The sequence below is a fragment of the Tauraco erythrolophus genome, chromosome 8, assembly GCF_009769465.1.
Source record: "Tauraco erythrolophus isolate bTauEry1 chromosome 8, bTauEry1.pri, whole genome shotgun sequence".
NCBI lineage: Eukaryota > Metazoa > Chordata > Aves > Musophagiformes > Musophagidae > Tauraco > Tauraco erythrolophus.
In genome coordinates this window covers 31,329,368-31,346,204 of record NC_141472.1, presented here as the reverse complement: position 1 = coordinate 31,346,204, position 16,837 = coordinate 31,329,368, and the positions used below count along the sequence as shown (strand labels likewise).

Below are 16,837 nucleotides of genomic sequence, written 5' to 3'. Positions count from 1 at the left end.
CAGAGCAATAGTCTGAAAAAGTTCAAATAGCAGCTTCTTTTTCCTGCAAGTCCTGTTAGGCTGAGCTGTGAACATTATTTTTCTGGAAACGTTTCTCTCCATGCAAAGTATGGCCTCCGGAAAAGTGAAATTTTCTACTAAAAATTTTATTTTGTCAAAATTCGTATACTTTCTGTCAAAAACATGGAATCAAAACCTTTTAATTTGTTGAAAATGATTAACTTGTTTCGCTTCTGGCTAGTTCACTGTTAATCTGAATCTGTACTGGAGCTACTGTGGCATCGCGAGAGCACAGTAACTCAGGTCCCTCCTGCCTTCTGCTCCACTGTGTCCCACAAATCTTGTCTGGATTGCATTTTTTTATAGCACAAGCCATCATGGGAGATACTGTCTGGCCAAGGATTTTAAACACCCAAACCACAACTCACATGAGGCGTTTCCAGTATAGCATTTCCAAAACAAAACACATACATCCACACTTTTTTGGGCATGGCTGAGCTTCGTACTCTGCAAAAATGTGTCAGTCAATAACTAACTGACTGTAACTCAACTTTTCAGCACAGTCTCCTGCAGAACAGGAATCCCCAAATTAACAAGTTGCTGTCACTTAAACCAGCTGAAGAGGAGACACCCACTATGTTCAGTCTTATAACCTGTTCTCCTTGCCAAGAACGGGCTGTCTCTTACAAGGTACTTTCCAGTAATTTCCCAGTCAATACTGAAATGCTGCAAGACGTGAAGCCCACATTTCCCTCGGGGTATTACTTCAAAGATCTCCTCATTAGGAGCTATTAGACGACCAGCGTGCATTTTCCTTCTCTTAATTTCACCTTGCTGTTCTCATCAAGCCTCCTTGCACCACTTTAAATGATTCTCCCCCTTCTTTCGGTGCTTACTTCACGTAAGGCTCAGCAGACGAAACACGGGGGCAGGGCTGCAGGGGTGAGCCAGGCTGATGCCACCTCAGCACTCTGCGCCGCTGGGCGCTCGCCTCTTCAAATCGGAGCAGAGAATGGAGGATGACAGTCATTGAGTAAGCAGCTGTCTTTCCCACAGCTCTTCTGCTTTGAGAAAGCAGGTGATGGCTATCAAATCTTTTTCCATTTGCCACAAGAAATAAATGTGTGGCCCTATTAGCCCGTGTGGTGGCCAGATTGGTTTTTCGGGGCATGTGCTTTTGCAGCAGTGTGTAGACGCACTCCCAAACTCAAAGCTCCAGAGAGATGCCTCTTTGCCCTAATCATGCTGACTACAGCATGTTTATCTTTCCCTGATATGCTATCTTCATCAATTTTACCAGCCCCCTGATGACTGCACACGTTGCTGTCCCCATGCATCATGCTGAGACCTGCTCCTGAACCAGGGCAGAAGGAGAAATTTGTCATCAACTCTTCCATTCGCTTGACAATAACACAGCCTAATATTTCATGAAAATGAAGTGCCCAGAGCACTCCTGATAGTTTACAGTTGTGATAAAGGATGGTCAGATGGATACTGTCAGCCATTAAACAGTTTGCAATCACAGAGCTCCAGAAAGAAAGTAAAGGCCTTTGGGCCCTTCTTGGTGTCAAATGTTGTGTCACCAGTGTAAAGGATGTTTCTAGGAGCAAATCCTTGTTGAATCAAGAAGTGGTCCTTTTTTTGCAAGCTTTCTACCTACATGCAAGATTCCTTCGTAATCTACGTTTGCTCTGAGACACCAATGCTGCTTGCTTTGCAGCACAGAAAACCTAGGCATCATTTTTAAAGTTATCACCCTTGAAATATTCCCTCCCTCCTTTTCTCTCCAAGCACATCGACAGCAAGCTGAGTCCAAAGCACCCATCAAATGCTTCACTGCCCTGTGCCTTGTTGGGTTTCCCACTGCAGGAGACACCTGCCTGCCCGGCAGACTTCCATGCCTTGCTCCCAGCTAAAGGTGCCAAGAGTATTGTTCCCAAGGACAAGGAGACCCAGCAGCTTGCTGCCCCGGCCCCACAACATGTCTCGCACCAAGAAGGTTACCTGTGTCATTGGGGACGCTGGGGGCAAGCCCTCAACTTCAGTCTTGACTTTGCTGCGCTTGTTAATTACTGGATTGACTGTGCTGCTCACGGCCGACTCGCTGTTCTGCTTGCTCTAGGAAAGAAAACCAGGCAAGATGTGGCACAGGGTCTTGGGATGAGAGACTCACTGCAGCCCACCTCTTCATTAAAAGTTAATTAAAAAGTCAGTCAAAGCTGAATTTCAGGAGTGGCCGGGGACAGCAGGATATTGGTGTGCTGGCCTGGGTTTCACATCAAAACTACCCCATTTGGGTTTGTGCAAGGCAGAGATAGAAGAGAGGGAAGAGTCAAGGACAGTGTTGGCTTCTGCGGGCTCACCAGTGAGCTTGGCCTCGCCGCTGCTGCTCTGTTTCAGAGCGATCCAGTCTCTGTCAAAGCCATTGAAACCTTATGCAATGCCCGTCCAAGCCATGAATGTATTTCTCAACATGATGAAAAGATTTGTTGAGAAAATGAATTCCTGGGAGGAGCGGAGGGCTCTGGTTACATGGGAGGGCTCCAGCATGCTGGGTGCATGAAAGACTATATGTATATTTTGCTAAGCTCTTAAAAAATGAGAGCAACTTCAGGATAAAAAACATCCCATTGTATGTGCATAAAATTGGAACATTAACATTCTAAATACACTCTTGCTAATTGCTCAAGATTGGTCCTGCAAGTTATTAAACAGAGGCATAACTCCTGCCAGCTACATTATTTTGGTAGCCAGTTTGTGAGAAGAAAACAAAACCAATCAATCAAATAACTTTCAATAACAAACAGAGTTTGCAGCACAGCAGCCATGAGAAACCCTAAAACAATAAACCAGTCTGAAAAGTTCAGTATGATACAACTAGAACAACAATTTGAAATGGGTGTGAAGTGAGGTGAAATAAGTCTCTGGGGAGGAAAGCCACTGTAATTTAAACTTCCAAGGAATGAAAACGGGAAGGAAAATTGATTAAAAATGTGCTAGACACGTTCACTAAACCTGCGCATGTGGAGGGCTTGTGCACACATACATGCACGTGTGTGAACTCACAGGTGTTTGCAAGGACACGTTTGAGGTGTGGGATTTCATACACATCATGGCATGCCGAGTTTTCAAAATCTGGCCCCTGGTTTTGCACACCTTAATGGCAAAAATCAACAGCAGGAATACCCAGAGAGAGAAAGCTACTGAAAAGGAAGGAACGGTAAGTAAAACGTCTAGAGGTCCTAGAGAGGATGCATTTATTTCTTAAAGAGGAAGGGAATAAGGTGTTTTAAAACCATTGGCATGGTTCATGTCAGTAGAAACAAGGAAGGAGGGATTGGTGAAGGAACTGATGAATCTTGGTTCACAGTGCTCGGGTGCTTACCTGGCAAAACACTCCAGCATATGCTGAATTCCCTCAATTTCAATAGCACATAATGTGTTCAAGGAGATTTACTGCCTGAGATGACCCTGCGTATCATGCTCAACACTTTGATGAATCAAGACCTTTGGTTCCTGCACGGGCAGGTACGTGTGTGTGCAAGGAAGGAAGGTGGGCATAAAATCTGGCTGTGGCTAGTCCAGAAACGCTTTTCCAGGAGGAAGAAAAAGCAATGTAAAGAGAGAATGCAAGTAAAAAGAGAGTGGATAAAACTCCCACAAACACCATGAAGGGTAGCAGTAATCCCATGGAAAATGTGCCTCCGTTTCCCTGTGTGCCATTCACTGAAAGAGCTAGGATGGCGGTCCCTACCTGGCTGGATTCAGAGATGCAGTTGCTGTTGCTGCTGATCTGTGCTGGTGGTGGGTTTACGGAGATGACTGCCATGTGCTGCCGTGGGGGGAAAGTTGGGGACGGCTGGATCAGGGGAGGAGTGTGTCCAAAGGCTGAGCTCAGGCCTCTCTGCTGGGTCAGGATCTGCTGGTACGTCACAGGGTTAATGGGGTGGGGGAAGCTGAACGCCGGGCTGCAGCAACAGAAGGAGGAAAAATGATGAGGCGTTATTTTAAACAATATTTATCACATTGGCTAGCAACTGATTCAAGTTTGGCTTCCTGGAGACTCCGGGAGACAAGCTGCAATGCCTCAGCTAGAAGCCTTCAATGCCACGATAAGCCTGACAAGCTGCTTTACTGCAAAGACAGGATTCATCTCGTATGTGCCTCAGCAAACTTGTAAATAATTGCAACCCATGTATCAGACTGATTGTAATTTCTTTGCTTCCTATGTTTAAAACCAGCCAAAAAGCCCTTGGGGCAGGGAGTGACGAAGAGGACAGGTCTTGGACACATCTGGCTTTGCAGCCCCCGAGGCTCGCAGGTTTTCCCAGGCAGACCTATTCTGCAGATTCGCAACCTTGAGGTTATGCTACCCTGGATATAAAAAACCAGCCTCACCTGGCTCACCTGGCACAGATCACAGCGGGGATGAATAACCATCCGTTTAACACAGTCCAAAACCACGAAATTTACTCTGCCTTCAGGTGAGGGGAGTGCTGGCTCAGGGGACTGATGAAGTATGTCACCCTTCATATGTAGGTCACTGGTTCAGCTCCAATCTAGGTCAGCAGTGACCAGAAACACCACCAGCTCCTGCGGCTCAGGCACTAAATGGGTGCAACAGGTCCAAGTCAGGATGCAGCGGTTGACAGCATCAAAAATGAAGCGCTGCTTCTGGAAACAAGGGGATCGCTCCCAGGGGTGAGTCTCCTTGGCAGAGATGGAAAAGCACAGGAAGATGCTCTGCTCCCTGTCTTCTAGGCTGCCGATGCACAAACCGTAGGCTCTCAGCCCAAAAATCAATTATTTGCCAAATTTCAGAGGTGGCTGCCCAGAGCCTTTACGCTCATGGTATTTTTTCACACATCAGTAAAACTGCTTGTGGTGTGAGTGCTCAGAGAATGGGTCCGTAATTAGCAACACGCTTCGTTTCCAATTTTGCTTTTAGAGAAAATACTTCTTGCCGGTGACCATACAATTAGTGTTTCTGTTCCAAAGCAGTCAAAGACAACTTGACCAAAAGAATAAAAGGCAAAAATCACTACAGTGCAAAAGAGCTCTGGGAGTTAAACACGCGCTGCAGCAAGTGAGGTGTGATGGTAGGCTGCTCCACGGCTTTGTTACATTACCGCAAAGTGCAAAAATGACTTTCTGAAGTGCTACTAGGATCTGGGTCTGAGCGGGTGAGAAAGGATTGCATTCTTGCCACTAAGACACTTAAAATAACAACAAAAAAGTCTTTTCACCCCAAATTGCTGACTGTTATCCTGTTATATACGTAACCCATTTTACAATTCCTGACATTCAAGGTACAGCTTTAGAACACCGAGAAGAGTTTCAAATTCAGTGTTATTATTTGGTTATTCCCTCGGAGGCCAACAACTGACCATTGGGTTAGACTCTGCATTCTACTGGTTTGTTGAAAATACCAGATGCTACCCTGAAAAGCTCAAAATCTGAGGATGAGATGAGATGCTACAGCTGTGCCCAGTTAAAGACAACAGGTGACAAGAATAGAAAAATACTATTACCAGACAAGGAGTTGCTGTTTGTTTAAGTTAACATTATGTTTGATTCTACAGTTCATTTCTAAATTATGCTGCCTGATAAAGTAACTGATAAAATTAATGTTACAGTTATTAATGGCAATGTCTCTGTTTTCCCCTACAAATTTTAGGGGTGCATGATCGTTATAAACCCTTGCTTTGCAACATCAGTATTTATTAGAACTAACATTTTTAACAGTTAAGTAATAAAAAGAATAATAACATTGTGAAACTTGGGTGAAGCAATCATAGCAGGAATCAACAACAGTGAGCTGCCTAGTGTCACAGCTTTTTAATTAAGGTTTGAGCAAAGCTTTACTCAAGGGCTTAGATTTGTTTTAAATATGTTTTTAGAATTAGGCTCTTAAATCTGCCCAGGTAAAGTTTTTTTTTAAGGATGTGGAGCAATAATTTGGAGGATACTTTGAGGCAATCTCTTAAATCAGAGGGTTTCTTCATCATTCCAACTGCTCACAATGAGCATTTTTTAGATTAATTTATTCTCTGTTTCTGCTTGCAAGGAGGCACGATCATACTGTAGTTACTCAAAATCTGGTAACCAATAATCCCAATCCAGCAAATCCACCCCTCTATATGCCACAAAGTACCCTTCCAGATGAAAACCAGATGGGGGCTTTGATTTAATACACTACACAGCCCCAGTGCACAGAAGCAGAGGTTGCAAGGAAGGGAAGGTCTCCCTTGCTGGAGGATCATCCCTCCTTTTTGGAGGATGGTTATACAGCTGAATGGAGCCGGTCCCAGAGCTTTACCTGATTGTCCCGGCAGATAAATGGCCATAGGAGCCACTTGCTGCTGAACTGCTCCTGGAGTTGTTGATATACGCCACGAGAGAGTTTGGGGAGGTCCTGATCATCGTCTGGAGATCAATGCTGGCATCAGACAGTGGGGAGATAGACAGGGCTCGTTTTCGGCTTAATCTTGGAGTCACCCTCGGGCTTGAAAACCGGGACACTGTAGGAAAGAGAGACTTTGTCAGGCAAAACCAGCAAGCTGCTCCCTTCCTGCGGGAGGGCGGGAGGTGCTGAGACCTGCTGCACTCGTGACTGCTGCAGAATGTTCAGGAGCCAGGAGCAGCACAGGGCCCAGCTGCACTTTGACGAGACGTTTCCTTGCTGCTGGGCGCTGAGTGACAGGGGTCAGGCAGCACCGCGAACGCCTGCTTGCTTCACCCTCCTCTGGGGATAAACAGAAGCCTGTCCATCACCCCCTTTCATCGGCACTAAATTAACCCAAAATTAAAAGGGAAAAGGCCCCGCAAGGTTTCTGTGAGCGCAGCCGTCCCTGTTGACTCGGCGGCAGGAGCAGCGGGCCAGAAGAGCTGCACATCAGAGCTGGGGTGACCCTTGGAAATGGTGTGTGTTCTTGTGTGCAGAGGGAGCGGAAACCAAATGAGCGCGAGCACAATGCTGGCCATCCAATTAACGAAGGAGGCGAGGCTCCACGAGCCCCAAAAGTAAATTAAGAGGTTTAAGAAAACCAATTTGGCAGCTCAGGCACAAAGTTCAAGCTCTCCCTCTCCGAGGGGACCTGCCAGTGCCTGGACCCTATTAGCAATTGTCAATCATTTGGGCATGAAGTCATTTCCAACCCTGCCAGTCCCATTTGTGGACCTGCAATACGTGGCGAGTTACTACTGTATGAATTTGGCCTCCCCCAGCGTTTCTGCACTGCCAACTGGAATGATTGACTTAATCCAGAGGAAACTCTGCCCAGGCCTGACCCACCTGTTAATCTCCGGGTGGCACGGACAGGAGCTGGGGATGGGCCCCAATACCAAGGTACCAGATCCAAACGCTGCCTGAGCCCTAGCCCTGCCTGGAATGCTTATCCCTCCAAGGCAATGAGAGCAGTGTTTAGGTCGCCTGTTTTTCAAAAAAAAGGTTTCTAAGGGCAAAACATGCCATTCGGCCATGGTTTCCAGCTGGTAATCCCCATCATCCACCCAGGGGTGCAGGAGGGCTTAGCTGCTCCAGCTCCTTTCCCCCATGAGCATGGCACTGTGTTACCATCTGGCTTTTCCAGAAGCAGTCTCTCTAGAAAGCTTGCTGTGGGTATATCCTATTAAACATTGTAAATAAAACAGTAACTTGCCCAGACAGGCAATGTGAGCTATTTTCCTCTAGTTGGTTGGAGGGACCGATTTTGGTTGCATATCACCAAACACAAGCCTGGCACTCTGAAAAGCATAAACTTTCTGTCCTGATGACAGTGCTGGTATTTAAGGAGGCGATTGGGATGTACAAGGAGGTAAAATATATCCTGACAGCGTGACCAAATAGTTCCTTGGTTTGTGTTGGCTCGCAGAAGTTTGTGTCAACATTTCCCTGAGACTGGTGGCTGGGTTGCAGTCTCGCAGTCTCCACCTGACTCACCCGTGTACCTAAATGGCTCTGTCATTCCCATACCCGGATGCTGTGTAATTGATGGGGTTTAGTATCCCCATCCCCTTATTACCCATAATGTCCCTTGTTGCACAAGATAAACGGCTTGCCCAAGGTCCCACTGGAAGTCCAAGGCTAAGTTGGTACTTAAATCAAGGACTCTTGTGACTTTTGTCCTACACCTAAGAAGCTTCAAGAGTTGCTAGCTGCAATGCCTTTACTGCAATACTGGATATTTCTCCTGAACATCAGTTTCTTGCCTATATGCTGAACACCTTTTTCCTTATAGCATTTTGTATAACTACAATTCACAGCCTCATGGGGCAGGGAGATGGTAGAAAATATGACTCAAGGATCAGGTAGGAAATAGAAAAAGCACACAGTGGTCTATAAAAACCATCTCCTGAGGGTCAAAGCTGTCCCATGATTTGGAAGGACTAGACTCAAACGTTCCTAATGCTTGTAGCTGGCAGACTCCAGCCCTGTGCTGCCATGGTGAGCGGCACTGCCCCTGTGAGCTGGAAAAGGAGCAGCCGGTTTGTAGGGGCACTACAGACACAAAAACAAAACGAGCAAATGAACTCCCCTCAGCAAAGGCTGGCCCTGCCTAAAGGCTGGAGTGGAGCATTCCCAAAAATCTGGGCCCTGCCAGAGCCTTGGACCAAGCAACATGAGGGTTGCTTGGGTCTAGATCATAATGGTCAAAACTGTGCTCTGTCCGCAAGATACTACTGTAATTGATTTGAACTAATTAAACCTTTTTTTTTTTTTTTTCCCCTCCATCTGGCCATAAGGCATCTTGATTCAACACATGGGCCACAACCTGGAAAGACCGGAGTGCTGTTCCCAGTCCTCCCCACCCATCCCCCCTTGAGCAAGTCACTGCTTCTTTTTGAGTCCTTGTTTCATCTATTTAGATGAGCTCCTTTAGATAGAGTTAATGTTTTATTCTGTATGTATTGCACCAAGTGTGATGGGGCTCCATCTCAGTCAAGTTGTCAGTGTTTCTGTCCTACAAATAATATGTCTTTCCAGATATAGATATTGTTTTCTGCATTTGCATTCCCACAGTCTCCTCCTTCTCTAACAGAAGGAAGCAGGCCAGATTTGACAGTCATATTTATCTCTGTTACTCCCACACCTCAAGGGAGAACTGTTTATTAATGTGCCACTTCCCTTGATAAATTACTAAATAGAAAGAAAAGCCTTGTACTCATTTCTCGCTGTTCCTTCCCATGATTTATGTCCAGAGTGCTGGTTCAGCCATTGGTTGCCATTAATTTGCAGAGGGAAGAAGTCCTGATGTCCAACAGAAACCTGAGTTTTAGCAGTGCAACCACCGTGGGCACTCCTCCCTGCTGCACACAGGTACATCATTTTTTCTCCATGTAAAACTCTGCTGGAAGCTGTCAGAGTTGCAGGCTGGCCTGGGAATTCTCCAGCCCAAAACCAGTAACATGCCTTGCGTTAGTGTCCGCTCTAATTTAGATCTTGCCAGTACCATGGGCTATCTGAAATGTTTCATAGCAGATCCAATAGGTTGGGCTCATGCTTTACACAAAAGTCTTTTAGGTCTTGTGAGCTTCCAGGGAAAGCTGTGACCTAAAATCGTGCTATGGATGAACAATTCCTCTCTTCTCAATGACAGCCCGCCCAAGGTGCCCGGGAAGGGAAGTGCCTGGGAAACGGAAAAGGAGTTTGTGAAGAAGCGCATGCTACTGCATTCAGGAAAAGGGAATCTTTTCAAAATTATTATTCAAAGGCAGATTAGCAGCGCTGGGATCATTAGTAATAATAAAATTGGGCTGACCTAATGCCCTGATCGGAGGACACTGAGCACACACGTTAACTGATAGCAGGCTGCGGCGAAGATAAGCGTTAGCGTAGCTGTGCACACAGGCAGGGAGTTCGATACGGGCTGACTGACAGCCACTTGAATACATAAGCAAAATCTTCCATTGCCTGAGGTCCAGTGATGTCTCAAAGGAAAAACCACATACAACTCCTTCAGCAGGGACTGTGCCCGAGAAGTAAATGAAGGTGGGAACCATTTTTCAGACACAGAGATGGAGAGTCTCAGGAGGATTTATCACTAACACTCCCCCTCTCATGTCCCCTTCAAAAACGCTGACTTATCAAAATTATTCATAGAGTTAGTTTCAAAACTTTTCTGATGTTTGGAATAGGTGTTGGGGCAAGTTTCCAAACTGTCAGAGAATCTCCTTCAACATTCTCGAAAGAAAAATAATCTGCTATTTTTCTGTTGTTATTCTAAAAGATGTTTTCTTCAGAAACCTAAAATCACCATAGGTTAAAATTAATTTTGAAAAGTCACAGATTGAAATAAACCCAGGAAATTATTTTAAAATTAATACCACTCATCTGCCAGTGTAGATGTCTCTCCACCTCAGATGGAAACCTTTTTTACCTTCAGTTTCTTTCCCTTGAATAACTGCTGAAAGATAGGAAAACTTTTTCTCATCCAGGTCCAGAAAGAAGTGATGGGCCAAAGCCTACTCAGCAAAGCAAGAAACAAGACAAATCCATGAGATAATTCATATCATTGCTTCCTCTGGTGTTTGATAATATTTCCAATTAAGTACATTTACAGCATGCCCAGGATGGGTGGTAGCTCTTCCTGTATCAACATGCTCTGCTACTTCTACCTCTCATCTTGAATGAACACCTATTAAAGCCAGTAGATGCTTTCAATTGACTGCCATGGACTTTGGAACATGGAATAAATACAAATTTAAAAGCTGACCTAGAGACACCTCTGTTTGAGATCTCTCATCTGTACTTTCAAACTAATTTCTTTCCCACTTGGAAAACATGCTATGTTTATGCACTCATGTTTCGGACATACTAACAGCTTGGTTTTTATTTATGCGGTATCTATTAAACAAATTAGCTCTGAATGGAAGAAACTTGATTTTTTTGTTGCTTTTGCAAAAGCTAAAGATACCTTCTTAGAATTCAAAACTGTTTGAGATTTCAAGCACCAACAAAAATATCCTTTGGTCTGAAGTAAGACACAGGAAATTTTAAGCCAAAAGACTGTCCTCTTCTCTCTCGGAGTTAGGAGATTAAAACTCTGATGTGAACTCATGAACGGAAGGGTGCAGTAAAGGTTGAGACTAAAACTCTGGGCATTGGCCATAGTGGATGGCAGCCCATGAAGGTCAATAAAAAATTTACCATAGGCCTTTGCATCCTGCCGCCTCTTCTTACAGAAAACTAATTCCAGATACATTTTGCAGTGTTTTAACTGGAGCTCACTGGCCCTTCCATACCATTTCATGCACAGACCCAGATACACTGGCTGTCACAGGCTCAGCTCTACCCACTAGAGAATAAAAATAACCCATGTATTTAAAAAAAACATTTTAAAACAGCCTGGAATAACTTTTCAGTAGAAAAAGCTTGACTTTACAGCAGCATTATCTTTGCAGGGTAAATGTGAATGCCAGAGCTCCCAACTGAAAGCCATTTCTCTCCTGTTTTTTTTTTTTTTTTTAATATCTCATTTCTAAACTAGCAAGAATTCAAGGTTAAGTTTTTAAGCGACACTGACCAGCTCTGCCAAATGTCCCAGCCCAATCCTCCAGCCAGCCTAGAGCTGGGAGGAAAGTCCAAATTTCTTGGTAAAAAGATAAAAGTTTCCTCAGCAGTTTCTTACAAGGTCTATGAATTATCACATCCATGGGTTGCTCAGAAACTGGGATTTTCTTCCCCAATTTAGATTTATCCACGACAGGCCAGCGAGGAGCTGAATGGTCAGCCTCTCATTTTCACACGTCAGCTTGTGGTCTGACTCACACAGTGGCTCCCAGCACCATCGTGCTAGATCAGCTTCGGACCTTGTTGGGGGGTCATATGGGAGGTGGGAGCAGAGGTTCCTGGTCCAACATCGTGTCGTGGCTATGGTCCATCAGAGGGACATTAGAAGGGAAGGTTTTCCTAGAGTGAGATTTCAAACCTCTGTATCACAGTAGTGATACAGCAGTGGCAGCAAAGCCCTCCTTAAAGGAAACGCCAGGCTCACAGCGGGAGTTGTTTCAGGGCAAGGAAATGTCAAGCATCTCTTTACGGACAAGCATGTTGCCATGACCTGGGCCAAAGAGGGCCACTGAAAGAATCTGCTTCCAAATGGCCAAGCCCGTAAAGCACATGGGCTGCAGACAGCTCACCCCTCTCCTCACTGAGACATGGCCAGAGCTACCACTTCCCCTGCATCCCCTCGCCAATTCCGAGACAAATACAGGGTTATCAAAATGGTCCCTTTTCCCAGTCACTCATCAAGAAAACTCCACCCAAAGCATACAGAAATAGCCCCCTCCTCCTATCTTCAGATTAAATCCAAGGGCAACATAAAACCACAGGACGATCCCTTAATCAATAACCAATGGCAATAAATGACAAACATCCTTCGCATAACCAGTTCCTTATTCCCTTCTCCCTTTCTGCTGTGGCAACACACATCCCAGACTGCGGCAGATGCTGGACATTTGTTCTGGCACCAGATGCTGTCCTGGGACCCTTCTTTCTTCCCTCCCTGGGGCTCGATCAGCTTTGCAGTTCAAGGAATACTAATGCTTCCCTCAAATCCTCGCTGAAAGACAAGGCTGCATTCTTCTACTCCCAATCCACAAGGTAACTGTTTAGACGACCCAACTTGCATATGTAAATTGAATTCTTTAGAAACCAGAGTGCAGCGGGATTCCAGAGACAACTTATGGGATGCTCTGGGACTTTTTCTCTCTTCTGCGCATATTTTCCTGGGGATGAAAACAGCATTGCTGGCTAGAAATGAGTGGGAAATCGTTTCCCATTCTCTGAACCTTTTCTGAGATTTCAGCAAGTTTCCATTCTGTGCTGGGACAAAGAAAACAAACACACAAAAAAGATCTGTCAGAGTTTTTAAGGAAGAGGCTACAGGGTGCACCATCTGCCCAGAGTAGCCAAGAGCTGGCTCGTTTGGGAAGTCGTCTTCAATCCAGCACACCCAGCCTGCAAACCCCGAGCTGCTGGTCCCTCAAGCCCTACGCGAGGCACTTCTTTCCCAGGAGGTTGGGCTCTCTCTGTCAGTCCTGATGGTCCAGTGGGTTTGCGTATACCTGCTGGAGAAGAGTCCTGAGCTCACTTCTCTTACACACATGCCTGCTAACTGCGGCAACCACTGGCCTGCACTGCCAGCCCTGGTCCTTACCCCGAAGGCTATTAAATCATGTACTTGAAGCAGAAAGGCTCCAACAACACCGACTGAAAGAGGCCAGTGAAGCCTAATCACTGTTCGACTTGGGGAAACAAAGTCCTGCTTGATGATTTGCCCATGTCTCAGGCAACTGCGCCAGCCGCTGGCTTGTTGGCTACGTTGGGCTGAACAAAGCCTTTTCCCAGTCAAACTGTTGGTCATGAGTCGAGACATTTCTGACTGTCATGCACCAGGCATCAAGAAACAGGACAGGGATCCCCTCTCTAGCTCCAGAACTGAATGGAATACCATGACAGCACTGCAGGGTCATCTCTGCTGTCGGTAGCTGTAAGATTGCACAAACACATCTATGCAGCCTTTCTGACCCGAGTGTCTACCTCTGTGCAGTGCTGCTTGGATGTAAGCTGAACTCAAGATGTTTTTCCCCATTCCCTGTCTGAGCATGGACAACCCAATCACACTTTCAACACTGTGCAAACAGAAGTGATGGAATTAAAGACGGTCTCTACCTCCCACTCTGGCCATTAAAGTCTTATTCCAAAGATCTGGATCTTGTTCCTAGAGCTGCCTCTGCTCTGCTCACTGATTATTTCATCTCCTTTCTCCTTGGGGTCTCCAGTGATGAAGTAGCTTTGCTTTGTACAGTACTTTGAGATCTTCTGATGTATAGGGCTATAACAGTACAAGCACCGAGTCAGTCTGGATACACTCCTCTTGAGAGCAAATGGCACCTCCTGAAGCGATGAGGGTAATCACAGGAGCCCTTGTGCTTAGGGGAAAAAAAAAGTTGGATGTACTAAACATCCTCAGAAAGTTGTAGTCATTTCAGGTTCATCTGTGCTTCCCACTAGTCTTCACTGCCCCAGGGATGCTCTTGTGCAACCACTCTGCCACCTGGAACAATCCACCATGTGACACCCACTGCTAGAATAGAAATGCCGAAGAGTGGTTTGATCTGGTGAATAGATCCCATCAATTAATCTCAAAAGTGCCCCACCAGTAACGTTGTGACATTGGAAAGTAGGGAACTTTTGATTTGAAAGTGCAGGCTTTTCAGAAAATGGATCTAAGCCTGGGTTCAAACTCCATTCTTGGGTTTAGAGTCCCTGTTTGGGTGACAGAATGGAACAGGACAGCTAACTGAAGGGTAATTTAGTCTCCGCTGGAACTGGCCTGAAGACCCCAGCAGTCTAGTGGGTAAAACTTACATTTGGTCTACTTTAGTGGGTTAACTACTAGCTGTACAGTGAAAAAGAGATGCAGCTCTGGGCCCCCTAGCTCAGTCAGTGTTTAAACACTCAGCAGACCTGACACAAGGTCGGTACCAACAAGCTCCAGCCAACACTTGTGTCCTGCTACTTTTCCTGACGCTGAACACCTGATGGGATGAAAAAACACCGACAAACACAGAGGCATTGAGAAATTCTCTAAGAAATGCAATTACAGCAACCAGAAGGGACCAGGTATGTGTCTGTGGAAGAACTACCATGCCCAGTGTCTAGGGCTCCCATGGACCTGGAGATGTTTGGAGATGACTCGACACTGAATAGGCCAGTTTCAATATAGGCTTATCTGCTGCCTTTTTTTTCACAGGCGTCAGTGTTATCACAGATGCATGATGATGCTGTGTGTGGTTTAACAGGAGCTACCTGCATTTTCAGCTTCTTGTAAAGTTCTTATGTTCTGGGGCTCTCTGGAAAGAAAAGGGCTCTCTGAATGACAGATGCTGTGAGGCGGTGACTCACTGAGGTTTTATGCGTGCTACTGATATTCTTGTCTCAGAAAAGCACCATAAGAGGATGCTTTATTAAATTATCTGTTCAACTATTTACTTAGGCCCAGCTGATGCAAATTTTTGAAATAACTTTCTAAAAAGAGAGGGAGACTTTGGTTCCTCAGCCAGTGTTTCAGAGACATCCATTTTAGTCTCCGCTTTGATAATGCACAATTGTCTCTTCTCTCTGGCTGATGGATAAACCCAAACATGTAGACCAGAGACTGGCACTGGGCTGCTGCTCCTTTCCATGTTCCTAAAAAGTAGCCTTCTCATGCCTCATGTCACATACTCTTGATGTTTGAAAGTTTTCATCTCATGCAGAGCATGTGAAGTCCTAAAAAAGGCTTTCCAGTTACTAATCAACAAAGCTTTACCGAAAGATCAAGATAAACACTTGGTGAGCCCTGGCTTTGCAGTGAACAATGGTTATGAGCTTGGCTGCACGAAACCAGGACCTCTGATATGTAATTCACTCTAGAGCTGTTTTCAGGAGAAAGCAAGCAGTAAGAAAGTCTCCTGCCATGGGCACTATGTCAGACGACTTCAGATAAAGACTGATCTTCAGCAAGGCAGAGGACGAGCATCTTGGTGTGCTGAGAGTCAGCCTGTGCTAGCCTGAAAACAGTTGTGTTTGTTTTCCTTTCTGGCTGTTTATCTGGTGCTTCAGCGAGGCATTGCTGGTCAGAGATGGACTAATAAGGAGGCAAGGAGGAAGGAGTCTTGTTCAAGAGCCTAAGGAGAACTTGGCAGGGCTGGTTTGCACCCATCTGCTATAATCACAGACATTAACCCTCTGGAGGGAGGACAGAGCAGTCTTACTGACCAGCTTGCCTTGTAGCAGAGAAGCCCGAAATATATTTTGGGTGATATGGTACCAAGGAGCGTGTGCTCTCCCTTTCAGACTGGGATCTGGGTTCCCGATTAATCTAGGAATTGGCAGCAGAAAATGATTATTCAGGTAAAACTTCCGCAGCAGCTGTAGACGAGAAATTGTTTTTTCGTTAGAAATATCTATAAGCCCCCATCACTGAACAGCCAGAACAGCTTTTATCATTCTAAACCAGTCACTTTATGAAGCAGCAAGGCCGCAAAGTCTTTCATCTTAAAAGCTCCACAACAGAAACTTTGAAGCAGTAATGAAACGATGCCGATCTCCACTCCAAAATTATAATAGTCCACAAGCAAATACGAAGGCAGCTCAGGAAACAGGAGCCAGGATCTGAAAGTCGAGCCGAGACTTCTCTTTCTTGCAGCAGAAACAATCCCCTAACTTCCCTCTGTAATATCTGCGCAACCCCAGTTCTTACAAGATGTGGCATAAAGTGAAAGGAAAAGAATCTCTAACAGCTCCAAAAGTCATTTGGACCTCCGATAAGTTTCCAGATAGCCTTTACCTATCTCACCAGGACAGTGGTCAGGCCGCAGGGGTGACTCAGCACCGCAGCTCCTAACATGATTTTATTTCTTCTTCGTTTAGCCAGGAGCGAGAACTTTCTGGGTTTCTAATGCCCGACACTAGCATAAATATCACATTCCTCCAATTTTTTTCTCCCACAAAATACTAACATATCATCTCCACCGTGGCTACCCGTTAACATATTTTTTCTCCTTGGGGACCTGAGAGGATCCAGCCAAGAAAAGAGGTCCATCGTGCTGAGCATGGCTACCCATGGAAATGGCCAGCCTTTGCCCCAGACACCAATCAGGCGAAACATGCGGTGGGATGGGGAGCCAGATATGGAGCTTGCCTCCAGGCACGCTATGGTCACCCATGCTCAAAGCAGCAGGATGACAATGCCCTGCTGGCTGGACCAGCCCATCTCCTACCCATGCAGCAGCCATGCCATCCTCCCAAAGAAGCCACATGTGTATATCCTAAATTATGTATATTTTA

General features: G+C 45.6%; 1 protein-coding gene across 4 annotated transcripts in view; it reads right to left on the bottom strand.

The window, feature by feature from the left end:
• GLI2 (GLI family zinc finger 2) overlaps positions 1 to 16,837 on the bottom strand; it is a 145,516-nt gene that overhangs the window by 20,787 nt on the left and 107,892 nt on the right. For 3 of the 4 annotated variants that reach the window (XM_086615323.1, XM_086615324.1, XM_086615326.1), the window contains 3 exons: positions 6,320 to 6,521; positions 3,755 to 3,968; positions 2,005 to 2,118 (listed from right to left, as the gene is read on the bottom strand). In XM_086615323.1, the coding sequence (XP_086471449.1) occupies positions 2,005 to 2,118; positions 3,755 to 3,968; positions 6,320 to 6,521 (530 nt within the window). Of the gene's footprint in view, positions 1 to 465; positions 479 to 1,944; positions 2,119 to 3,754; positions 3,969 to 6,319; positions 6,522 to 16,837 lie in introns of all 4 variants that reach the window. The other variant, XM_086615325.1, reaches the window with a different exon arrangement.